The sequence below is a fragment of the Strigops habroptila genome, chromosome 18, assembly GCF_004027225.2.
Source record: "Strigops habroptila isolate Jane chromosome 18, bStrHab1.2.pri, whole genome shotgun sequence".
NCBI classification, from domain to species: domain Eukaryota; kingdom Metazoa; phylum Chordata; class Aves; order Psittaciformes; family Psittacidae; genus Strigops; species Strigops habroptila.
The window spans coordinates 1584126-1610442 of record NC_044294.2 but is presented as its reverse complement, the minus strand read 5'-3'; the positions used below and the strand labels follow the sequence as shown (position 1 = coordinate 1610442).

The window sequence follows — 26317 nt, the reverse complement described above, 5'->3', positions numbered from 1 at the left end:
GAGTTTCCAAGGGCTGAAGAGAGAGACAGGGCCATTCTCTAACCCAGTCTTCCCACCATTCTCTAACCCAGCTCCCCTTCCTTTGTTAGAGAAAAATTGGGGTTATTTTAACCTAAGAGGTGGCAGGAAAACATTCTGCTTCAGATGATGTTCCCCTTCCAGTTTGGTGACTGCAGCCCAGGGGGCTGCTCAGTTGCAAAGGAGTTGGCACGCGTGTTTTGGAGCGTGCTGGAAGCTGGCATGTACATACTGCTTTACCCAGCCTTATGGAGCAAAACAGTGTTTCGAATGTGTATTACTTAAGTCAGTGGAGGAAGAAGAAGGTTTTAAGGCAGTAGGGGAAGTCCAGTGTGTTAGTGTAACACCAGGTTCTGGTGGCGATAGGAGTATTTTAAGTGATAAGCACTATTCTGAAGTCATGCTATGAAAACCAATGACATGTTGCCTCCTCCCCTCCCTGGCTCCACTTCAGAGTGTGTCTCTCCAGTTTTTCTTGCAACACATATTTATGTGCTCCATGCCCTTATGGTTGTTTAATTAGTATTCATGTTTCCTTTCAAATAGAAATTGAGTTGAGTGCTCAGAGCTTGGAGTCACTTGCATTGCATGGGCGGGATGGTGCCTGCTGCTCTCCCACTCGTGGTATTGAAAGACCTGGAGGAGACTGAATTAGGTTGTCAAGACATCAGAGATGCTTTCAGATAATTGAGTAAAAAGATCCATTTGGAATCCCAGTAGAGAAATAAGAGGATTTGAGTAGTACAGGGGCCCAGACACAAGACTCAAGCATGGAGGGTCTCTTAGCAGCTGGGATGATGGGAGTCAAAATGTCAAGGTCAGGTTGGATGGGGCTTGGAGCAACCTGCTCTAGTGGAAGGCGTCTCTGCCCGTGGCAGGGGGTTGGAACCGGATGGGCTTTAAGGTCCCTTCAACCCAAACCACTTTGTGGTTCTCTTGCTGGTGTCTTCGGCTATGAGTGGAGTCCCTATGAGTTAGACCCAGCTTCACTGGAGATGCGCTACACACGTGAGCATCTCCCATCTAATCTGCCATAGGAAGGATGTATTTAGCACTTCTTTGGTTCATGAATGATATTTTCATTGTCTCCTAACAAACCACAGTTGTTGCAGGCTTTTTCCCATCCCTTGAAGAAGTGACTCACAGGCAGGCAACTGTCAGTGTCTTGGGTGCTATTAATATCTCCATAAGAACATGATGATAAGTATTTTCTTTCATTTGGGAAGGAATCAGAAGGGAGGATGGGTGTTGAAAAATAACTCTTCCTTGTGTGGTTGGGCCTTTGTGTGAGCGAGCCGACAGTCCTGCCCACAGAAGGAATCTGCTTAAAATCCTTCCATCCCAAAAGAGCTGACCACACTAGAACAACGTTAGTGAAGAAGCTGTGCCAGAACCAGCATTCCTGTGCCTGCGGAGAGGAGTATTGCAAACTCCAGTTGTTAAGCAAAGACAGGCTGGATTTTTCCATTTTAGGTCTTTGCTTTCGGTGAACGTGGTCCAGGCTGGTGGCCTTGGTTTTGTGGGACGTGGCGGGGGGGGTTGGAACTGGATGATCTTAAGGTCCTTTCCAACCCAAACCATTCTGTGATTCTATGACCAAGCTCATTCTCTGTTGTCTCATCCAAGCAGGATGCAGGAGGAAGTGTTGAACTTGTGGGAGAAGCATCCCTGTAAGGCAGCAGCGTGTCATTGGGGGGGGTCCGGGTTTAGGCTTTGTATAGGTGTGGGATTGCTGCAGCAGAGGATGCAGAAAACTATATCCCATCCAACAAAGGACTTTGATCCATCAAAGCGTGGAAGGGCATGTCTGGCTTAGGGCTCTCCCTGACCTTACAGGGGTGCAGGGGGCTTGGGATCACAGTCCCATCTGCAGAGAGACCCCCTGAAACACCCCCCTGTGCAGGGATGGGGCTGCAGCGCTGCCCAGGAGCGGAGCTGCTCACCCCAGCTGGGTGGTGAAAGGAGAGGTGAGAATGTCAGTTAGATCCCAGCTGGCAATTTCCTATCCCTTCCTAATGGACTGAATGTGGTCCCCATAACTATAAATTTTCCTGGCTTGGGTCAGTTGAAATTGGAGGCTTAATGCTATAGAAGGGCAGGTTTTTATTTTACTTTTGCGCTCTGTGTAATCACATTGATGGCAGCAGCGTAACAGTCTTGAATTATGGGTGACCAGAGAAAAAGAAGGCATCTCCTTAGCTCCCTGTTGTTATTGTCTTTGGGTGCAGAGCAGAATGTGTAGGCTTCAGGCTAGATTGTGTAAATCTCGTTAGAAAGCCATTCCCAGCTAATGAAACCCTGGGAGAGAGGGATTTGGCTTCCCAGCTTTCAGCCTTATAGCAAAGGCTGGAATAAATCCATCTTGGGTTATGTGTAGGCTGTTTTCTCCCCTCTCCCCCGTTGTGAGTGTGTATTTATTGGTGGAGTGGAGATGCGGTCGCCGTTGTTTGAGATCAGCCACGGGTCAGCAATTTGTTGCTTCTGCACCTGAATGATTTTAGTGACAATTATCTTCTCTTCAAAGAAATCTCACCTGGTCTCTAATCCTCCTATGGAAACAGGGAGCAGACATGTAAATAGGTTTGGCTCCCCCACTGCGAACCCGCTCTGCAGCTTGCTTGGCAATATGTAGTAATTCAAGGGGCCAGAGCTGTTAAGGAAAGCTGTTGAAACGAAGTATCTGAGATAAATGCATCTCATCTTTCCCTGTTTTGTGTAGGCTGAGAGTGTGCCTGCCAGAGCCGTAGATCCCACTTGGGGTCATGTTTGTTTGGCTGTGACTTTGTTGCTCTAAGCATGGGTTTACCAGCTCCTGCTGGGTGAAATATGATTGGCTTTGTCCTCCCCTGCTTGATGGCCATTGTGGTGTTTGCTAGAGTTTTGAGTGCATCTGCTGTGTTACTGGTTTTATGACTGCAAAGGTGAGGTGGATGTCTCGTAACACAGACTTTCCTTTCAGCTCCAGGACATGCTCCTCCTCTGCAGGTTATGGGGGTGGTTTGGAGACCCTGACAACCAGGGCCTGCTGCCATCCATGGACCGTCAGAGATCTCTAATTCCTCATGTTCAAGGCCATCTGTGTACTGTGCCTTCTCTTCCCATTGCAGCATCTCACTGCAGACACAGAAGCAGGAATGTTTATTGCTCTGCTCTGCTTTTTCTTGTTTAATCTATTCTTGCGCACCCACCTTGCCTAATGCGTATAGACACAGGGGAGCTTTTCCCCCTTTGTGTCTAGAACTTACTCAGGGTTTGCTCTACATCCTCCAAGCATCTCTTGTGTTTTGCTAGGGGGAGCAAAGCTCCAGCCAAGCCTGCAGGGCTGGGAGCTGGTGCCCAGCAATGGATGGGGACAGCCCGAAGCAGAGCACGGCACCTCGGGCATTGGGGCAGCACAAAGGGAACTGCTGCAGGACTCCCTTGCCACGGGCACGAGGGCTGCCCAGCATGTTGGTGGAGTGTTTCAGGCCATCAGCATTTAGTGACTATGGGCTTTAGTGAAACAAACTTCCTGTGTTTGAAAACAACCTGGGACATTCACTGGTGTAACAAAAGATGCTGTGGTGGAAGCGAATCAGCGGTGTCTGCCTGTCGTGAAAGTGAGACACACACAGCCCTCAGTAGGGACTGTATGCAACAGCTGAGATGGAAATCCAGTAGTGGAGCAGCATCCAGGCCCTTCTGGGACAGCACAGGCTTCTGGAAAGATTTGCATTGTTTTGTATTCGCTTTATCTCCTGCTTGTCCAAAAGAATAGAGGGCGTCCTCTGTCTATAATGAAGTCTCTGAAGGTTTGAATACTTTTTTCCTACTCTAACTATAATCTTTTTCAATGCTTTACAGCCTCATGTTGTGGAACTGAATGCATTTTATTTAGAAAATAATATTTCATGCCACTTTGTATTTTCAATTTTTCTTCATTTAGACTTTGAGGGCCTGATGTCTTTGTCATTTTGATGTGCACAGAAGATGGCGACATTAATCCCTGGCAGTGTTCAGGGCCAGGTTGGACAGAGTCTTGAGTGACATGGTTCAGGGTGTGATGTCCCTGCCCATGGCAGGGGGGTTGGAACTAGATGATATTAAGGTCCTTTCCAACCCTACCTATTCTATGATTCTGTGATCAGAGCAGCCAATAGGGCTTGAGCTGAACCTTGCTCTGTGCCATCACCCCACCTCTTCCTTGCCACGTGGGGTTTGCTTTGTGGACTCACCCAGCCTGTGCTCTCATGACCCTGTCCTCTGCTGGGACATATGGGCAGAGGTGCATCCCTCGAGGTCTCTGCCTTTTCTCTGCCTGCAGCCCCAGGGCCTGGCAAGGCAGAGCCATCCCATGTCCTTTCACAGCTTGGGAATCAAGACAGGAGCAGCGATGCTCCTGTTTGTCTTAAATTTGCTCTTCTCTCACCTTGAGAGAGCAAGTCTGGCACCTTATCATAGGGTGAGATGTCCAACGTTACCATGAGCAGGGTCTGGTGCTTTGTCTATGCTCATCCCTATGGGAGAAGTAAAATGCCTTGTTCAGAGTAGAAAATTGGCATAAATCACATGTACTGTTTTGAGGCTTCAATGCAAACAAGTATCTTGAACTCCAGCCCATTCTGGCCCATGGTGCTCTGGGTGGAGGGTGTGCAGTTGGTACTTGCTGTGCTGTGAGCAAAGATGACAACTTAGAACCATAGAATCATGGAAGAAACCCTATGTTTCGACAGCCCTTTGTTTTCCTTCACTTTGACGTAGCCCCTGAAACTTTGCTGTGTAGTGTCCTAAGATGTTCTTTTTGGTGATCACCCCCTCACCATCATGCCTGTGTGATAGCGGGGCTGGTGTGCTACAACCGCCACGGGACAGTGGTTTTCTTCTTTGGGGAAAGGGCTTAAAGCTCATTTTCTTTTAGAATTAGAGAGTTTGGGATATACTTAGGAGGGTTCATTTCTCACACTGGTGGTCAGGTTCCTAAATTATTTTTGACAGCCGTATGTAATGATATACAAATGGGAAAGTGATGGAGTAGCAGAAAATTGACTGGCAAGGACAGCGTAATGTAGTTAGAGAGCAATACTTACGAAAAAGCCATGGAGATTATGGCAGTGTTCTTGGAGCACACGAGTAGCAGGTCCATGGTCAGGCTGTGAAAGCAATAATGATACGACTCTGTGACCTTTGAAGCTACTTGGGGCATTCAAATGCTTTGGTTTTTCAAGGCTCTATAAAATCACACGAACCAGTCATGCCTGTGAGTTTCCTCCCAGGTTTCTGTAGTATTTAAACCATTTGAAGAACCTGAAATGGTTCAGAAAACGGGGAACTGAGGGTTGCTTATGTGCCTGCCATGCAGTGTGCAGCATGCAGCAAGCCTCCGTGAGCGGCTACAGAGAAGAGCCAAGCAGAGTCTGGGTTGGCTGCACTGAATGAATCTCCCCCAACACTGCCCCAAAGGTCACTGTAGGAACAGGACAAGGGGAATGGCTTTAACCTGCCAGAGGGAAGATTGAGATGAGCTCTGAGGCAGAAGCTCTTCCCTGTGAGGGTGCTGAGGCGCTGGCACAGACTTTTCCCGGAGAAGCTGTGGCTGCCCCATCCCTGGCAGTGTTCAAGGCCAGGTTGGACACAGGGGCTTGGAGCAACCTGCTCTAGTGGAAGGTGTCCCTGCCCGTGGCAGGGGGTTGGAACTGGATGAGCTTTAAGGTCCCTTCCAACCCAAACCATTTGATGGCTCTATGAAAGCGAGCAGAGAGGTGAGTGGGCATCATAGGAGCTGGAAGGGCTGGGAACTCATTTTCTGCTCAGCCCATTCCCTGGGCAAAGCTGCTGTTGAATAATCATGTCAGTCACACGCGAGGTGCAGGGGGCAGAGCTGAGGTTGGGCTATTGAAATGATCCTCGCGTGTGCCAAGAAAACAAACAGAAAGGACCAGTCAAAGCTTTTCAGTGTCATTGACACCCTCGGACGTGCCAGCGCTGGGAACAAAGCCCGCGTTGTGGCGGAGCACAGCCCGCGGGTCTGTTCGCAGCGGGCAGATGCGGGGCTGCCCACCCTGCTGTGCCGCGGCCAGTTGGCCACGTGAAGTCCCTTTCAAGGTGGGTGGTGAGACACGTCCCCCCGTGCAGCCCGGGGCTTCCTCCTGAGCAAGGAGGGTAAACAAAATGTGGCCTCTGTGTCCCCATGCGTGCCGGGGGTGGCAAGTGGCCGGGGGATGGGGAGATGCTGTAGGGCAGAGGGAACTCCAGCTCTGCCTCCGTGGTGGGCAGGAGAAGACAGGCAGTGGCATTGGGACACTGGTCCCCAAGCATTTTGGGGCGAGTTGCTGCAGACCTTGTCTGTGTGCTGCTAGAAAGTGCTGTGCAGAGACCTTCCTCCAAGCAGGCTTTGGAAGAAGAGCAGCAACTTCCTTGAGGCAGCCCAGGGAATGGCCACAGTTCTCGAGCCAAGGCTGCAGCCCTTGTGCTGTGCCCCATTCCGCTGTTCTCACCAGCGCTAGTCCCTCATCCTTAATCTGAGGATAATGTTTCATCTACTTCTGGGAGCAGCTGTGGTCTATTGTTTTGTGTGTACACATGCTGCCCATTCCAGAAGGGCTACGACTTCTCTTACAGCCCCTGGGCATGCCAGAAACGCAGGGAACGCGCTGCCGATCAGGACACAATGTTCTGGTGACCATCAGGTGCAGCTCAGGTCCCTGGACTAGATTTGCTCCATCATGGTACATGCAGCAGTGGAGTAAAGCAAGGGTTAAGCACGGGGCCCCTCTGGAGAAAGGGAAATAACCAGTATGGCAGGGAGCGAGTGGTGAGGTCCATTGCTGGGCTCCAGCTGCCTCCCATACATATGCTGCTCATTTTTCATACTGAACACAGCTGCCGCCAGCATCCCTTCCCTACCCCTGTTCCTGCCAGTTTTATGAGGAAAGAATAAAGAGGGGAAACACATAACTGCAGAGGTTCATTTGCCAATTGTCAGGCTGCCGGTGCATCAGAAATAGAGTCATCGCTCTGCCTCCTCCACCGCGCCGGGGCTATGCAAGCATCTTTTCATTAGCAGCATTATTTATTCATGACCCCCCCTCAAGCTGCTCTCCTTTTTGGAGGAAGGGACCTGCTGATGCTCCTGTTTCTTCCAGGGTGGCTTTGGCCATGATTAGCTTGCTCCATGTGTGGGTGGGATGGGAGAAGCTGCCTTTCCTGGAGACCTCAGCCTCTACCCAGTGGTGAAGCCTTTCCCTTTGCCAGTGGGCTGTGATTGATCACATCAGCAAGGGCAGGCTGGAGTGATGGGTCTGGCTGCTTGCTGGCTGCCCCTTTTCCTTGAGCTTGGTAATTAGAAGCTCTTAGAGAGAGGGAAGAGAGGTCACGCATGGAGTGGGCCTATTAACCCTGTCCCTTGCCAGCTACCCTGCAGAGAAGTGCCCTTGGAGCGGCAGCTCCAGTGCAGGCTTCCAGCGGGAAGGCAGCTGATGGGAGGGAAGATCTCTTTCCACCTCCACTGCCCCTCGTGCAGGTGGGGATTCACCTCCCATGAGAGGTTTGCAGCTGAAAAACATAATGCTATGTTTGACTCATCTCTTTCATATGGTAGTAAGAACCACTGTGGTGGCTCCCTGTGCCCCATACCATGCCAGAGCAGGAAACAGAAAGCAGGTCATATACCCACTAGTCCTTCCGGTGGATATTAGGAACAATTCCTTCTCCGAAGGGTGCTCAGGCATTGGAATAGGCTGCCCAGGGCAGTGCTAGAGTCACCGTCCCCGCAAGTGTTCACACACCATGTAGATGAGACCCCTAGTGACATGGGTTAGTGGTGGCCTTGGCAGTGCTGGGGAACAGTTGGACTTAATGTTCTTAAAGGTCTTTTCCAACCTGGTTGACTCTATGATTCTCCTGGTGCATCCTCACTAGGATTTTTGGCATTCCTGAGTTGGTATTAATGAACCAATCTCTTCAAGTTTGTTCAGTGCCATCTGCTTTCAGCCTCCTGGGGCAATGAGCTGCCCCTTTTGATAGCTGGGAGGAACTTCCCCCTCATCTGCAGCCTCACCAGAACCTGAGGGCTACCAATGGTCATGCTAGCCCGTTTATTCTGTGGTTTCAGAGCCCTTCCAGCCCTATAGCTTTCCCTGGGGTCAATGTGTAGGTAGACTCGGCAGCAGTCTGCAGGATCCCCCTCGCAGTCTGTTGGGTCTGTTGCTGTACTGACGCCAGGGATATTTATGGAAATACATGCAGAAGTTCCTCAGGCTCTGATGAAGCAGAAATAGTTTCATGGCATTATTTGCCCCAAATGCCACCGTTTTGAGGTGCTGGATCCAGACAGTGAGAAACTGATGTCAAAGTAACCGTTTACAGCAGGAGCTGATATGGCTTCTGGGGACAAGCGACTTAGCATTGCAGCACTGGGAGCATTAATGCAGCAATTCTGAAGTTTATGTATAAGCTCTGAGCTTAGATCACCTCTGCCTTTCAGAAAAGCAATGCCATAGCCCCCAAGCTGCATTTTGATTCCCCTTCTCCCATGCAGCAAAACAGCAGCCCAAGGAAAAGCAGCTAAAGATGAAAGTTAAACTCTTTGCCCAACCTTCTCTGGCTACAAAATCCATTCCAGCTTTTTATTTCAGATGATGGGAGGCGCTGGATTAGTTTTCCCAGTTTCCCAGGGGCACTTCCAAGCCACAGGCAGTGGTGTTTGCTCTGCGGCGTGCAAAGGGAGGGGAAGTGGGTGTTTAAAGTGCTGACTTGCTGGTGGCACTGAAAACGAGTCATCTCCCAAAGGACGGGAATGTTGTGGGGAAGGTTTGATGGGTGAAAACCACCATGTTGTGACTTGTGACCCAGCGAAACCCCTAATTGTGTGTTTAAAGTAAACCCCAGACTGGGGCTGTTTCTTTTGCCTCTGTCTTGGCAAGTTGCCTTTGGCTTCGTGGGCTCCTATCACTCATCTTGTGGTTAGCTGGTCAGGAGTCACCCTAGTAGTTAGGAAAGGAATGTTAAAGGCCTGTTGTGTAAACCAACCGCAGTCTGAACAGACTTTGTTTTCAATGTAAATCTGCTGCAGGGAATGATTTAACCTTCATTTATTCCTTTTTTTTTTTTTAATGATTTCATTAAATAAGATTTATACAGGTACAGTATTGGAAAGGTCATCCATCCCCCAAGCTGTGGGAAGAGCTCTGTGCATTCCTCCCTCTTCACTCTCCTGCTTTACCCTTGTTTCAGGGTGGGAAAGCACAAAGACTGGGGTTTGTTGCCTTTCTGGAGAGTTAATTTATATCTGCATGGTACACACAGCCTTCAGCCCTCCTGCCCCCCATTCCCACACTTAATGAATGCTCAGTTCTGGACCTACTAGCATTCCGCTCCGCGCTTTTTCTGCAGCTTGCTCTTCTGGTACCTCTGAAATGAGATATTTGATGGTTTTCTTGTTTTCTGATATAAATGAGGGTTTGGTTGGTTTGGGTTTTTTTGCAAAGGCAAATAAGATCCCATAGCAGCAAAGCATCAGTGATTTGACATACCAACATTGGTGTGCTTACAGTTGTGCTCTGGTTACCCTGTCAGCTAGGCTGGCCATCCAGCTCTGAGCACAGCATCTACTGAGAAGCGTCCTCAGTCACATAGAGAAGGCTTCATCCAGGCATGAAGGTTCACAAGCCAAGGCAGCAGAGCTGGAAAGGATGTTTTGCAGCTTTCCTTGCAGCAACCTGTTCTCCAGGGCTTTCCTGAACCCAGAGAACAGATGGTTGGGCTGGAGGCTGGGATGCAAGGACAAGGGATTCTTGTTGACATTACCTTTACCAGAGTGCCTTTCATCATTAGCATGTAAATGCCACCAAGCACCCAGGAATTATCCATCTATGATCTCTTCATTAGAAGAGGCCTCTGATCAGGTTAATCTCTCTTTCCCCACGTGGAAAGGAGGATGCTGAGCAGCTGTATCCAGCAGCAAGTGAAGGTGGAGTGAGACGGAAGGATGCTGCAACATTGGGGTTTAAGTGAATCGGCGGTGATTGCTTTGGCTCTTGCACAGAAATGCAAGGGCTGAAACAGTTGATGGGTGTAATTGAGACTAATGGGACTGGTCCTCTGGAGCAGGTGCCCTGGAATCCATGTGCAGTGGATGCTGGCTAGCCCAGGTTTCCTGCAGAGAGCAGGGGGGCAATGGAAGCTTCCAGCATTATTTCAGCCTCTCAGTGGTCTGCTCTCCCTCTTGGGAGGTAGAAGCCAAAGCAAGCATGGGGGAGGGTGGAGGAAATGTCTTTTAACAGTAAATATGGCCTTGTTATTTATCAGTGCAGAGTAATTGAAGTAATTTCATGTCATTTTTAAATGCAGTGCCTAGGGATCTAAGCTATCTGTCTAATATTAATGGGTAATATTTGGTTGCCTCATTCATTCATTACTGTTTTCATTAAGACTCTAATCCCATTTAGGAGTCTGTTTGTCATTTTAAACTCCTCTGTTTTATCTTAGCCTGCCACAGTCCTTTTTAACAACTTAACTGAATTCATGAGTTCTAGGCTAGCAGCTTGGGGGAAGGGGCCTCTGCTGTCTGGCATGTGGTTTTTATGGGGAGAGAGGAAAAACAGACGGCTGAAGGCAATTGCAAGCAGCAGGCACTGAGCTTTCCTGTGATACACACCACTGAGATTTAGGTCTTTCATAGCAGATCTGGATGTCTGCGTTTCAGAGCATGGAGCTCCCTTCTCTGACACTGGGAGTATATTGACATCTCCTTTGAAGCCTTCATCATTCCTAAACCCATATTAAGAAGCTGCTTGGAGCAGGGCTGTTGTTTATAAATGCTCCTTCCAAGGTATCCCCACTTCCACTCATTAGGTGCTCCTTAACACCAAGGCTGGGAAGTGCTGATGAGGACTACAGGGATGTACATGGCAATGTTGGCCTGCAGAACATCTGTGCTGGCGCAAACTGAGCAGCATGGTCTTTTATTTCAAGGAGGAACAGGCTGCATCTATGCAGCTGGTACCCACCACTGTGGTGCTTGTATCAGTGCTGCTGCCCTTGGAGCAGACACCCTGCAGGAGATGGGGCTGGAGGGATGGATGTTTGCTGCAGGCAGCAGAAGGGGAGGCTTATCCTGCTGTAGCTCATCTTGGAAATACTCCCAGCTGGGCATCTTCCTGACTGTACCAGCTTCAGCCCTATGGATGGCATGGCTGTTTGCTGTCCAAGCTGATCGGTCTAAGGGCAGAGTTAATGCAGACCTGGCCTTTTTCTGCTGTGAAAGCCCTGCAGAGCATAGCACAGAAGAAATAAAGGGGTTTCTATGAAGTGAACTGAGATCCTGTCTCCAAGGAGGAAACAGCAGAGCTTGAGATGCCCCGGCCTGCGCCGTCCAGTGTGGTCACTGCAGACAAAGTAAGCACCATCTCAGAACTGTGATAGTGTGGTTTATGTTGAAGACCAACCTCTTGCCACTGCCTGATGCTGGAGCTCCATCCCCTGGCCTAGCTCTTCCTCCTAGGGCTGGGAAGTGCTGGGGAAGCCCTGGCTGGGTCCGAGTGGTGCTGCCAGGCATCACCTGCAGTGTGGAACGGGCATCAGAGCCGGGTATCCCAGCACTGTGAGGCGTCCAAGTCTAATTAGAGTCCCTGGGAATTGAACTATTGTGTTGCTAATGACTCTCTGGCAATGTTCTGACTAAAACAGTAATTTTAATAAGCACAGCCCAATTGTAAGTGTTGGTTGAACACCTAATTACATTGCTTAGAACTCCAGAATTCTGCCGAATTCTATTTTTTGCCACTTCCTTTGCAAAACAGAGAGGGAAAGAATCAGGCACTTGATAATTATTCACCTTAATTAATTTTTCTAAGCTTCTCTTAAAACTTTTAAATGACTGCAGGGAGTGTGCAGTGAGTTACATGGCAGCAAGGCAAAGCACTGAACGCAGAGGCCGGGAACTGATGCGAGATGAAAGTTTATTGCGTTGGATTGATCCCCACCTGAGCCCTGGAATTTTGGAAAGCTGCTCCCGTTTTATCCTTAGTAATTAGTTCCCCTGAGGCCTGGACTAATCAGTGTTGTCAAGGGCACTGCTTGTTGGCTGGGGGGGGGGCTGTGGCAGGGTGCTGTTGGTTAGAAGACGATGCCAGCGCTGCGAGAAGCCACTTTGGATGGCAGCAGTGATGTTGCCCTGCAGGGATGATGGGATGTGCCGCTGCGGACACATCAGCTCCTCATCCTGAAATGCGGAGCAAGCCCAAGGAGCTGCTGTGGAGCATGTCCAGGCAGCACGCTTGGAAAGAGCCTCATTTCCAGAAACTCATTTGAACATTTATTTTGCAGTCAAGAACAAAACTGCAGCTCCCTTGAGGGGTGGTGGTTTTCCAGGGAAGGAAATGTGTGGATGTATTGCAGCATAACCTCGTTTTCCTGGTGGAGACCTTTAGCATCTCATTCCTCATTATTAGTGCGTGTGCACATTTATCACGTTACCCCTTTTCCTTGTCAAGTAGAGTTTCTGTGCGTCAGTTCTGCAGGAGAACAGAGCAGTTTAGTGTCCCAGATGAGAAAGATAGTGTGCTGAGGATCCCATATGCCCAGCTGCAGGGCTTCCAGCCTGCACCAAGGAGGGTAGGAGCAGTGTGGGGTGGATGTGTCTGCACTGCAGGGGAGCTGGAGTGAGCATGTGGCTGAACCTTTGTGGTCAGGTTTGACCTAATTATTCAATCCATAAGTTTTGCTGCATTTGCTGATTCCAGAAGCGTGAGTAAATCCTTCAGCCAGGGTTTTGATTTCTACACTGGAGATGAGAGAATCACTTCCTGATCTTGTATGTGCACAAGGTTTTCCTGCTGGCCGATAGAGGCGGCCGTGCATTCCCAGCCCCTTGCTTCCCAGATGCAGATGGTCCCTGGAAAGCAGGAGGGAGAGCCAATGCTGCCAAGGCACTTTGAGCAGTGGCTGTCATACGGATGCTGGCACTGGCATGCCAGGGGCTAACTCTGTGCATGGGGTGGGCATGGGAATGACAGTGTGGGATCCAAAGCAGTGCACATCCCAGAGGGCTGCCCTGCTGGGATGTGAGGAAGGTGTCCTTGCCCATGGCAGGGGGTTGGAATTGGATGAGCTTTAAAATCCCTTCCAACCCAAACTATTGTATGATTCTATGACTTGATACTAGACTGCGATACCCAGTCCAGGAGGCAACATCATTGCTGCCAAGGGCAGAGGAGGAGCTGCCGGGTTGAACAGACCAAGCATTCAGTGAACAGTCTGTGCTCGAGATGAAAACCCGTTTCTCCTCCTTCAGGTTTACATGACACTCTGCTGCTCCTGGGAGTGGGGATGGGATCTCTGCCTGGCACTTTGTTATTCTAACAAATCTCGCTCGGATGTTTCATACTGATGCAATGATTAAATTGAGACACGGTAAACCACGTGAAAGCATTTATCTGTAGGAGCCTGTGTGCCAGAACATGAGTCTGCTCCAAGCCCAAGTCATACTGGGTTGGATGGAAGAAGCTCTGGCGTGAAGATGATTTTACAGGTTGCTCAAACCTTACTTTGGGGCATTTGCTTTTTCACTCGTTCCTTGTTTCTCAGAGGAGCCTGCCTTTCCTTTCATCACCTCCTTCAGGCTCCTCAGGCACTGTATGTGGAGTCAAGGAGCCAGGTATGCTTGGAGAAGGTCTGGCGACACTAGGAAAGCTATCATGTCTCCTGTGCTCAAACACACCTTGTCCTCGTAAGATGCTAATGAGGTGGTTCTAACGGTAAAGGCAAACTCATTGGAAAGGTTGCTTGGATCAGAGTTGAAGGGACTTTCTCCGCATGCATCTGCAGCACTGTAATTAAATAATCCCTTTGTAGTCATGGAAACATTGTCTGGGAGTCCTCTCCCACTCGCTGCTTTTCTGCCAAAAGTTCCAGGCGTTGATGTGGTTCTGACAGCCCTTCGGCAGCTCTCCTAATCCTTCCTCTGCTGAGCGGCGTGGGAGAGGAGAGCTGGGGCCTGTCAGAACTCACCCATTCCTATGGGTGCAACCTTCATCTGTTCCGGGGATCGATGCCTAGAGCAGGTATTCCTGCCTTTGGGGGCTTGACAGTGTTTTGGGGATGCTCCTCAACACCCCCCATCCCTTTGCCTTCTTCCCCTGTGTCCTCGCTTCTGCCCCACACAATGCACTGCCTGCATCCTACTCGCTGTTGGGGTTTCCATGCTTGATGCTGGCATCAGCCTTAGCGTGTCCGAGATCTGCACTGGATCTGCTCGAGTCAAGAATAAATCTTTTCCAGGTAGGACTTCTCATACAGCATGGGGCATGTTGGACCCACAGGTCTGGCTCAGCAGAGCAACAAGTGCTCCACAGCCCTGCACACTGGATTTTTCCTTGGCAGAAGCAGTATCACAGGAAGACTTCATGCCCCATTCCTGACAGTGTTCATGGTCAGGTTGGATGGGGCTTGGAGCAACCTGGTCTTGTGGAAGGTGTCCCTAGGAAGGAACTAGATGAGCTTTAAGGTTTCTTCCAGCCCATACTATTCCATGATTCTATGACTTGATGCTAGACTTGAACAGTTGTGCATGAAGACACAGGGAGGAGAAACAGTGGGAAGAAGACTGTCAAACTTCTTAGAAGCTTCTGAGAAAGTTTGACTTTATTTTCCCCAGCTCTGTCACCCTGACATGTTAACGGCTGGAACTGATGAGTCCTCCTTGCTCCTTCCCACACGTCTCCATGTCTCCCCCAGCCGCAAAACATGGTGTTTTTCTCATGAATGAAGAATAAAATCTCATCGGAAAGTTCGTCAACTTTGGGCTCCTGCTCATTGAGTGATAGATAGCTTTAATTACACTGCACCACTTGGCATCTCTACTGCACTCCCCAAAGTCATTAAAAATAGATTTTCTGGTTGAACTCCAGCCCCCTGAGGGGTCTGTGGGCAGTGGGCCGTGGCCGTGGGCTGCCCCTGCACTGTCTCCAGCCGGGGAGGTCAGAGCCCTGTGCTGGTAGCAAGCATGAGCTATGGAAACTTCGCTTTGTGTGTTTATTTTAGGTGTTTATTTATTTGGATCCGGATTCTTGCACTTTTAGTTCCTCTGGGGCTGGCAGAGTGTGGATTCATGTGGTTTGGAGAGCATGTATTGATTTTTTGGGTCTATTTTTTGCTGATGCTATGGGTCAGGCAGTCGAGGAGAGCAGCACTGAGACTTCATCACTTCGTTATTGAGAAGCAGGTTCATTTCAGCATGGATAGACGGAAGAGAGGTAGCAATCGGGCTGCAGGGAGGAGGGCTCTGTCCTCAGGAGTAAGGAAATTCCCCTGGAGTGTTGGTTTCTTGGCTCCTGTCTTTCAAGCTGATGTTCCTCAGCTCTGCTGAATTGCTTTATCACTTTGCATTTGCTGTGACCACAGTGATGTGGAGTGCCTGTCACTCTTCCTTGTCCTCAAAATGACCTGCTGCCTGCTTCAGCAGAGGTATCGTGGCTTTGCAGGCACCTCTAGGCTCTGCAGGGGAGCAGTGGTCCATTTCCCAGGTAAGGAGGTGCAGGCTCTGAGGCTGCATTTGGAACATTCCTGCATGTCTGTCTGTGGCTTCAGGACCTCTTGCTTCATGCTTTTGGTAGCTGGAGCAGAAATCTCAGGGCATCCAAAACCATCATTCACTTTCAAAAGCTCAAGCATGACTGTGAGGTTTGCAAGTGCTCCAGGATGGGAGCTGGGGTCAGGAGCTCTGCTCTGGGTGCTGCAGGAGATCGAGCTCCTGCTCCGTGGATGAGTTCATCAGTGCAGACAACAGCTTTCCTGGGGCTTAGTCTGCGGTGGGGAATACACTCCTGAAGTGGTGATAGACCTTCACAGATGTTTGCTGTGAGTGCCAGGAGCATTCCTCTGACTTACCTCTCCAATGTAAACTAAGAAAAGACTTTGCATTTAAAAACTAAACACTGAAACCCAAAGCCCTTTCCCAAGAAACTATCCTGCTGCACACAGAGCTGTCCCAGGGGCTGGCGAGGAGGAGACAGCAAACAAACCAGGCTGTGACAGATGGGAGTCACATTGGTTGTGCATAGCTATGAGGTGCTGGTGCCCAGAGGGACCGGGATGCTGGGGTGAAGATGCCGGCAGTGCTTGTGGCCATCAGAGCGGGGCTGGGCAGGACCCAGGGTGGTGATGATTTGGGGTTACTGAGCACGTACTTGGTGGCTGCACCTGCTCCTTTCCTACTCTCTGCCTTTGAGAGCTGTGAGTGCATGGAGCCAACACAGCAGAGCTCGTGGGCAGGATTGAATGGGGTTTGGAGCAACATGCTCTAGTGGAAGGTGTCCCTGCCCGTAGCAGGGGGTTGGAACTGGATGAGCTTTAAGGTCCCTTCCAACACAACCATTCCATGATTCTATGCAGGAGGCCGTGCTTATGGCAGCAATGGTAGCTGCCACACCAGAAACTATCAGCAATCCCTCTGCTGTCTTCTCTCTCTTTCCTTCTGGTTTTCCCTTCAGTGCTTTTTTGTCTCATTTTGTTACTATTTCCTTCCTTATCGGCTGCTTCTTTGCCTTTCCTCTCTCTTCTTGTCTTCTCCTTGATGGCAGCCTGTGGCTGAAGGGGGAATGGGGGGAAACTCTTGGACTTGGGAGTCTGTGTCCCCCACCCTGATCCGTGTTGTTTTTCCTTCCGCTACAGGCATTGATGTTCCTTGTCACACACACAAATGCTTTGGTCTCATAATGATAGTTAAGCTGGCAGAGAACAGCTTAAAAATATGTAAAGCTTTCCAGCCTGCCGTCAGGAAGAATAAGCACATCTGAGCTTTACTTCTTTACTGTCTCTGAAGGAAATAGAGCTTTCAGTCTTCTGTGTTCATGATAGGTATGGGATAGATTTGTCTTGTTTTCCTGTTAAAATGAAACATGTTTGTTAGAGGGTTGGACTATTTTCAATATGTGGATCATGGATGGGAAGGGTGGTCGATGATGTGTTGGTACCACAGAGCGGGGCAGATACGGCAAACCCCCGAATCTTTTTCATGCATGCAAATACTTCAATGCCTTCTGTTCATCATGTTTTTGAACTTCTTCATTTAAATGTGGATTTGGGTATTGCAGCAATGCGGGGTTTCAAGCATTAATTTTCATGAAGGGTATATTTCAAAGTCATGGCCATAAGTATTAGAGAAAAGCATATGGTTTATTCTCCTCCAAAGTCTTAGACCTTCCTCCAGCCAGGACCATAGGGGTTATCTAAGGAGCCAGGGCTACAGCATTGCTGACCAAGAAGGATCCTGTGACTGTTCTTGGTCAGAGCAGGTCCCCCAGCTATCCCGGGTGGATCAGGCACTAAGCACTGACTTACAAAGAGGTGCAGGGGTGAAGTTCTCTGCCCTGCATTTTGCAGGCATCACAAAGAAAGGATCAAATGGTCCCTTTTGGGCTAGAAACTGCGATTCCAGGCATTGTTCAAAATGTCTGTGTCATTTTTAAAGAGTTACCATGTGCAGAAGCCACAGCTTCTGAGCAGAAAAAGAACCCAAATGCCTAACATAAAATCATCCATAATGAACTGTTATTCATATAATTCAAATTCTCTGTTATTTATAGAGTGCTGCGAGAGCATCCAGCTCCTCACAAACATGAAACAAGCCCTGAGCTGCATATAAATCGCAGGGACAGATCCTGTCAAGCCTCACATGGTGGGGAGGAGGTGGGGGATCAGCAATGCCCGATGATTTGAGGGCTGTCCTGACCTCTGAGGTGAATGAGAGTCACCCCACCAAGACAGCTCAACATGCTGGGCAAATTCTAGAGGAAACCCAGTGATGTCCCTTGATGCACCCTGCGGTGGCTGGTGTCTCCCATGGCTGAGAGCCACCACAGCTTCCATGGGATGCTCGTTTGGTTCGGAAGACACCCCAAGGAGGCTGATCCTGATGCCAGGCTGGTGGGTTTGCTCCCACCATGTCTGTGAAGTGCTTTGAGATCTTTAGAGAAAAGAAGTAAAGCAGGTAAAATCATCATGTGCACCCAACTGAGGCACAGAGAAGACCCTGAGAGGGCACCCCAGATGCCTTTTGCAGCCAAGAATCAAACCCAAGCCCTTTCATGGAATCACAGACTGGTTTGGGTTGGAACGGACCTTAAAGCTCATCCAGTTCCAACCCCTGCCATGGGCAGGGGCACCTTCCACTAGAGCAGGTTGCTCCAAGCCCCATCCAACCTGGCCTTGAACACTGCCAGGGACAGGGCAGCCACAGCTTCTCTGGGCTGCTTTTCTCTTAGCACCCCCAAGCTGAGCCCTGTGCCTGTCCCACAGACTTCATCTCAGCAGCAAACCACCCCAGCCCTGTGCATCCACGCACGATTCTTGTTTTAGGAGAAGCTGTCGAGTAGGAAACAAGAAGAATAGCAGCCCTATTGGTGTCATCTTTAGAGAGGAACTGGGTTCTCACTGTGTCAACAGCACTTGGCATGAAAGTGGCCGTTGTTTGGCGAGACACTGCTCCTTTCACCCCGCGCGCCCCAGCTGCTGGGAGCCGGGTGCTGTTTTGACGGACAGAGCAAGTGCAATGCCCACAGTTGTTTTAGTTTCCAGCCAGTTGCAGTTGCTCCCGGGACCTGAGGGGAGCAATAATTATTTACACTATTGGATAATAGGGATGTAAATGCATTGAAGTGGGAATGGACTAACTCAGGAGTGCGGCATCAGGATAGGAGGTGCAAACATACTGTGCCCGCTGGAGGTGACAAGGGATGGGTCGGAAAGGTTAAAGTGGCATTTCTTCACTGGAGTCAAGCAGTGACCCATGGCTAAAGCTTGGTGTCATTTTGAAGCCTTTGGGGTTTTCAGTGTCAATAAATGGATCAGGACCATGCTACACATCAGCATCGTGCAGGGACATTGGGGGGGTGTGTGATAAGTGCAAGAGGGGATTTGAGGCAGCGATCTGGGCTGGTGTTCCCTCATGGGCTTCCCTCTTTCTTCTGCTCTGGAATCTCTTGCTTGGGAGAGAGAGTCTTGCCTGGAGGGGGGTTCCAAACAAGTATAAGTTCACGCTGGTGCTGGAAGGGCTCAGGGTGTCCAAGGAGGAGCAAGTCATGAAACACCTACATAGGCTGAAGAAGCTTCCAACTTGCAATATCCCAAAGGATTTTATTCTCTGACACTTTTCCTCCCTGAGGCAGCTTCCCCACGGCACATGTAAGACAGCAGACAGTAAATCAGAGAGGAGAGGACACAGCTTCCGTGATGGGAGCGTCTCCGGGCAGGGAGGTCAGGAGGGTTCCTGGTGAGCTGGCGCCAGGAGGGAGCTGGGGCTCTGTGATTCACAGCACCCGAGGGATGCAGTGACTTCATGGCTCCATCCCCAATGTCTCCTGTTCTTGGCTGAATTCTGCAGGGATGTTGGAACAAATTTGTTTAAGTTTGTGAATCGCTGTTGTGTTACTTAAAACCATAGAATCACAGAATGGTTTGCATTGGAAGGAACCTTAAAGCTCACCTAGTTCCTTCTAGGGACACCTTCCACTAGACAGAGGTTGCTCAAAGCCCCATCCAACCTGGTCTATGAAGCCAAGAGAAGGAGAAGGAGCCCTGAGCTGTGTGTTTGCTTCCTTTGCAGGTGTCCCGGGTGCCCGTGGAGTCCTGTGAGCAGTACACGACCTGTGGGGAATGCCTGAGCTCAGGAGACCCACACTGTGGCTGGTGCACACTCCACCACATGTAAGTCCAACTTTGTCCATTTCATTTGAGCTGCTGCTGGTGACGAGAAAAGCAGCTTTCAAAGCCACCAAGCACCTCCCACTCAATGTTAGGTTGAAGTTCCTTAAATCCATTCTTCCCTTCCGTGCATGTTCCCTGCATTGCAGCGCGAGTGCCATTGAAAATCCCTGAGCTGCTGTGAAAGAGGTAAAGGAAAAATTCCTGCTTCAGGAGAGGAGAGGGTGCTGGGGGAAAGCAGAGTTTAAACTGGTGGAAGTGAAGACCTTGTGTTTTGCACACTCCTCTTGCCCAAGCAAGTCCGAGGGAATTAGTAAAGGCAATAGCAGACTTGACTATATGAATAGGACTGTGGTTTGGGAGAAATTGCAGCACTGGAACAGAGCAGAGCACCCAAGCCCTATTAAGCACATCAGGAAGAGATAGTTCTATTGTGCAAGGAAGGGTCAGGGGGTCTGTGCTCCAGCTGTTCCCAGTGGGACAGAGCCGGCAGCACAGGGCTGAGAGCTGGCAGCCCCTCACACACATCAACAGACACAAAGGGCTAAGGGTTGGTTTGGTGGTTTTTATTTCAGGGGAGCTCCAGGAAGTGCTCTCTGCATTCAGGAGGTGTCTGTGTCCTTCCTTTCTCTCCCCTGCCATAATACCCATCACTTCCTAAGGCGGAAGGGGGACCCGGGCACAGGGAGAGTGAGAGAGGAGGGGAAAGCCTCGAGGAGAGGAATAGAAATCCCTCCGGCCGCATGCCAGCTTGCAGAGCAGCCCCGTTAAATGCATGGAAATCGGTGGAGGCAGAGTTCAGGGCCCCCACAGCAGCACTTGGCCACTTGCCTGAGGAGCAGGTGCTGGAGGGGGGAGCAGGGAATGACAGGCTCCTCCGCAAATCCGGCCTGGATTTGGGACCTGTGGGCTTTGGGTGGCAAACTGGCTCCCTGTGGCTTTGCTCAGCTTGCAAAGAGGCGTTGCCACGCTCGGGGAGATGCAGGAGAGCCTTGGCAGCCGCTGGCCATGAGCATCCCACAGGCTCCACACAGGCTGGGGCAGCGGCAGAGCCCCCACCACCAGCACAGGCACCCTGGGCATCTTTTTCTTTCTACAGCTAAGCCACCGTATGTGTAGTCATGTCCAAAAGCTTTACTGTCACAGCAGCTTTGTCAGAAGGAGGTGATTTCCATTCCTGGTGGTTCCCATCCCTTTGGCTCTTCCCTTGGGGCAGCCATCCCATGTGCCTTTCCAGCGGTTGGGATAGCTGTGCAGTGGGAAGGGATGGCTGCATTAGTACCTGTGGGTGTTTGGTGTCAGTCCTCAGCCTCCTGCAGCAGTTCCTCTGCAAGGATCACTGAGTGCTTGCCTAATGCTAATGAACTGAATCTTCATAAACCACCTGGGAAGCAGGTAAAGGTTGTTATCTTCATTTTGCAGAGAGAAAACCCTCAATGTCAAGAGGAGAGAAAAGTGTCATTTCCTCTGCCCTTTTGGCCATGACATTTCAGCACTAACCTATTCCCAACAAGGGTTTCTTCCCTAATGGTATTTCTCAACCCTCCCTTCAAGCATCTGCACTTCCCTGGCCTGCTTGGAGCAAGGATCATCTTTTAGCTTTTGTCTTCAGCTGTAAATAATTGAGTTTCTCTTGCTGTTCCTGAAGCCTCTGTCATATTTTGTTTGGAGGCCCCAAGCGCTGGAGTGTTTGTGTTCAATTTGTCATCTCTCTCCTCTAATTCTTCAATGTCCCTCCTGCCAGATGGACCAGCTGCTCAGTGGAAGGGTTGTGGGTCAGGGTGTGTGATGCTTGTGCTGTGGTTTCTGAGGGCTGCTAAAAGAGTGAGGGGCAGAACAGTAGGTGATTTTGCCCTTAAAAGAGCAAGAGGGTGGCTGGTAAACACCAGCACACGTGGGCATGGTAAAACCAGCACTGTGACAGTTGGGGATTGAAATCCAGATATTTCTTCCCACTGCTTGTTGTGGGGTTTTGCTCCTCAGGTTCAGGGTCTATGTCCTGGGGGTACCCAGGATGCCCAGGCAGCTTGTGACATCCATGCAAGAGCTGCACCCTGCCGAGGAGCAGAGCAGGGCAGGCCAGCCCATAAGGCAGCTCCTCTTGGGCACTTGGCATCCACATTTGCGCTTGCCAGGGGCTTAGCTGAGAGCATGGAGGTGCAGGTACTGAGCTAGCAGGGAGCCAGAAAAGAAATCAGTTTTCAGTGATGTTGGATGTCTGAACAGGGATGGATGTGAGATAGATGGCCAGACCACTGCCCCATTCCATCAGGCAGTGTGTCCTGCCTTCCACACCACCAGCCAGAGAGGAATGATAAAAGAAAAGTAAAAGGGTCTGAGTTGTCCTCGGATAAGCTTTCATTATCCAGTATTCATTATCCCATATTACATAAAGCTTTGTTAGTGTGCTCTTTGTGTATTATTGTCTCTTAGAGGCCTTAGTCAGGGTTTAAGGCTCTGATGCATAGAGAGGTGCTTGCACACACACATGCATACTTAGAATTGAAGGGTAGTGATAGTTGTGATGCTCATGAATGGGCTATCTGGGTGCAGGACATTTGAGAAGGTGCTAAAGTGATAGAATCAGAGAATCAACCAGGTTGGAAAAGACCTTTAAGCTCATCAAGTCCAACCTTTACCCCAGCACTGCCAAGGCCACCACTGCGCCATGTCACTGAGCAGACAGGGAAGGGTGCTTGTCCTCCTGCAGAGCAGCAGTGCCAATGCTGAGCAGCCAAATGTCCCTGCCCAGTGCCTTCACTGTGTCCTCCCAGCCAGGGGCTTGCTGCCATCCCAGTTCATCCTCTGCATGTGAGAGCAGGATCCTTTGCTCTTCCTCTTCTACAAACAGTGTTCTTTGGGAGCAAGCAGAGGCCTCAAGAAGATTGTTAAAGAGTCGCCTCAGCCCAGTGGCATTTGAAACCTGCAGGACTTCCATGTGCTGCTCTCTGCAAGTGTATTATTGTCTACAGGCCTATTTATCTCTGTTAGGGCTGTTGCCATAAATAGTATGATAAAAAAGAGCCATTCCAGCAAGTCAGTGAGATAAAGACTCCAGTCAAGAGCTCACTTTAAAGCTATCTTACAAATTCACTTAAACCTCAATAATTCTTCCGTTGGTAGCATTCATATTTAGCTCCATTATGCTCCAAAAAGAAAAGGTACAAGGCGAGAGGGTGGGAACATCAGGGATCACGTGGGTGCTTTGGAATGGGAAAGTGTAAGGTCCACTTTCCGAAATCAAAATCAAACAGCCTCATGGGGAAGGTGATGGTCCAGTGTTCCAGAGTGGGAAGCCCTGGTTTTGTCAGGCTCTTGTCAGCTGGCCAAAGCTAGATGTGCCTGGCAAAACTCAGCCTCTGTGTAGACACGGCGTGTTCCTGCTGATGTGTGTGTCTGGGAACAGCCAAGCTGCTCACCAGCAATCCAGGAAAACCAGGAGTTTGACAGCAGCACCTCCTTAATTCAAGTAACACATACGCAGAGGTAACTGTCAGAAGGGAACTTGCTGGTGGCCTGTGTGGCTGGTGACAGCATCTCGGTCCTCTGAGCTTTGCACCATCATTTGAAATAGGATCCAACGTGAGCAAGGAATGAAAAGTGATGGAGTGTGCTGATAGCTTATTGAGGCCATTCGTACCAAAAGGCCAATATGTCATCTGTGCCCAAGGAGAGGGGTGGGATAAAAGGATTTTCCCCAAATGACATAAAACAGAAAATCATGGAGGGATGCCAGTGCCGTGCTGCAGTCTCTGCTACCTGGTTTGAAACACTGATTATTCTTCCATAGTTTTCTGGTGGTGGCTCCCCTACCTGCTTGAAGCAGCTTAGTTTCACTTCATTCAAAGGACACCTGCAATAAGAAAAACAGGGATAAGGAGCCATCCTGGAGCTCACGGCATGCTAGGAGCAGTCCTGGTCACTTTGCCATGCTCAGAAGCTTGTATTCCTGATGGGAGAAGAGCTGGGAAGGCGTGAAAACCAGCCAAAGCCCAGCCAGCAGCTGCTGGAAGGTCCCATTCCTGGCCCTGCCACACTCCTCAGCTCCAAGAGATGATTAGTGAATGACGTGGGTTTGTTTTAATTGGAATAGGGTCATCATCCTGTTACTGCCTTTTATTGCTTTATGGTTTATTTTCTGTGTAGGTGATGAATTTATGGCTTGCAGGGGCAGCAAGCAGTGGCAGGGTGCCTGGCTCACCCTGCACCTCTGGCACATGGGGTTTGGCAGCTCCGGCTTGCCTTCCAGTGCCGGCAAGACTAGGAATAGCTCATGAGATACTTGTGATCTGTCTTTCCTCTGATCACAGTATATTTTCCAGCACCCTTTGGTCCTAACCTGATACCTGGTCCTGGTGCAGAGCATCACCCTGGTCATGCTGATACCCTCCCTTCCCCTGGCTCTGCCCTCCCTTTGGGCTCATCTCAGCTGTAGCACCTCATGCTGTTTGACATATTCCAGTGCTCTGATGTGTGCTCCTGTGTGGCAGGTGCTCCCCAAGGGATAGCTGCGAGCGAGCAGACGAGCCGTACCGATTTGCAGGCAGCATCAGCCAGTGCATGACTGTCACTGTGCAGCCCAGCAGCATCTCCGTCTCCGAGCACAGCCTCCCGGTAGGTGCTACTGGCCAGGGGTAGACCTGTTGGCAAGAGGTTCATAATGAACAGTCCATTCTCCAACCTTTTCTCCTTTCCCATTGGCACAAATGTTTTCTCATGAAGTCAGGCTCGCAGAGGGGCTGGGGGGGGAAAAGGGGTCACCAGAGCCAGGGATGAAACAAATTCCCCTTCCCCTTGGGCCTCAGCTCACATTTCTCTTGGTCCGGTTTCATGAGCTGTTGAAAGGAAAGGCTTTGTTTCCCCAAAAGCTCATCTGTGAGCTGTGCTCAGACCTGGCTCAATGAAGCATCCCAGCTGTTGCTCTCGGAGCTCCCCAGCACCCCACAGCAGCTGGTCCTGCTGCAGCCCCTGCCTGCTCCCCGCCGGCACTCGGTGATGGATGGTGTGGAGCTCTGGGAGGCCACTCACCCTTTCACACACTGGTTTTTCATGGGGACAGTCCCCGTTCATGATGGGGTCAGTGGGGGACTTGCTCCTGATGCCTACACGTGCCTCAGGCAGGGCTGGCTCTCCTGTGCATGGAGAAGGTTGTTGTGGGGTAGTCACTGCATGAGAGGGCAACATGCTGCTACTGCTGTCACAGCTTCCTGACATAGGTATTGAGGGTGGCAATGTTTCTGTAGAGCAACCAGGAGGACAGAAATCTGCATTTGCCACCTCTCCTGAACTGCAGAACCCCCAGGCTCAGCAAGGTGGTTTTGTATCAGTAAAGAACCTTCATCCTTGGCTTGCTTCCTCTTCCTCTGCTTCCCAGGAAGGGCAGCTGGCCACCTCCTGTGGGTGGACAGATCATTTAAGGGGGTCAGTACTGAATGGGAAAGCAGCAGATACTGAAAATACAAAGGCAACTGGAGCAGCTCTGCCTGCTAACAGGTTCCTGGCTGTGTTTTGTCTCCCTTCTGCTGCTTCTCTCCCTGGCTGCAGCTCAGCCTGCTCGTGAGTGATGCTCCGGACCTGTCAGCTGGGGTCACCTGCCTCTTTGGAAACCTGACAGAGGTGGAAGGGCAGGTTTCAGGCAGCCAAGTGATGTGTGTTTCACCAGCAGCAAAAGATGTTCCTGCCATACCTGTGGATCAAGGTAAGTCACTGACTTCTAGACAGTAACACAATGTCTGTGCCACTGGAAAACATGGTGTAGGTTTGGAAGTGTCTGCTCGGTGAAGCAGACCCTTTTTGGGGCTACTGCTGGAGAAATTTGTGCTCCTGTCAAAGACCATTGAACCCAGGGAGCTAAAGATATTCCTCTAGGAATGCATCACACACAGGGAAAAATGAGGGTGGGAGCAGGGAGCACCTTGTGCTTGCCCTCTCCTTACCCCCTCCCTGTGCTGCCAGGCAGCTTCCCAAGGCAGGACAGGACCCATCTGGGTGTGCTCAGGAGTGAGCAGGGGCTCATAGCCTTGCCTCTCCAGGTGGATGTGGAATACGGGAGCCCTCCCTGCGGCCTGGCTCAGCACCCACGAGTAGGTGGATGCAGTTTCTATTTTTCGGTCCTGATCTTTGGGTTGTTTCTTCATTAATGTCACTGCTGTCATATTCTCTCTTCCCATAACCAAAATACTACTTGCTTAAAACTCATTTTCTCCTTGGCATCCTTCCAGGTGTCAACTGTGTTTCCCTGCTGGTATCTTTGTGTTTCTAAGGCATTACATGGAGCCGGAAACTTGGTGAACACCGGGGCTGAGAGCTGTCGTGGTAGTAGGGCTAGTGTAGACTTAGTCACAGCAGCTCCAGAAGAGCAATCTGCTCTTAATTAACTCAGTGCTAAGAGCTTCACTAACACTCTCGTTTCCAGCATCGTCTCTTATTCAAGTCTTGGACTGCTTCTCAGAGGAGACTGAAGCAGTGGTTTTATACTGAAGACAGAATGCTTTAGGGAACAGGATGAGATTCCAAAATCATTTTGACTGTGACCCAATGCAGTGCTTAGACCCTTTGTCTCCAATGCATTTTGCCATCAAGCTTGATTGGGTTTGGAGGCATTGCTCAGACAATCAGCCCA

The 26317-nt window shown here is 50.1% G+C and overlaps 1 protein-coding gene across 4 annotated transcripts in view; it reads left to right on the top strand.

The window, feature by feature from the left end:
- PLXNA2 (plexin A2) overlaps window positions 1-26317 on the top strand; it is a 287247-nt gene that overhangs the window by 161850 nt on the left and 99080 nt on the right. For all 4 annotated transcript variants that reach the window (XM_030473343.1, XM_030473342.1, XM_030473340.1 and 1 more), the window contains exons 5-7: window positions 19598-19698; window positions 24186-24309; window positions 25240-25393. In XM_030473343.1, the coding sequence (XP_030329203.1) occupies window positions 19598-19698; window positions 24186-24309; window positions 25240-25393 (379 nt within the window). The remainder of the gene's footprint in view (window positions 1-19597; window positions 19699-24185; window positions 24310-25239; window positions 25394-26317) is intronic.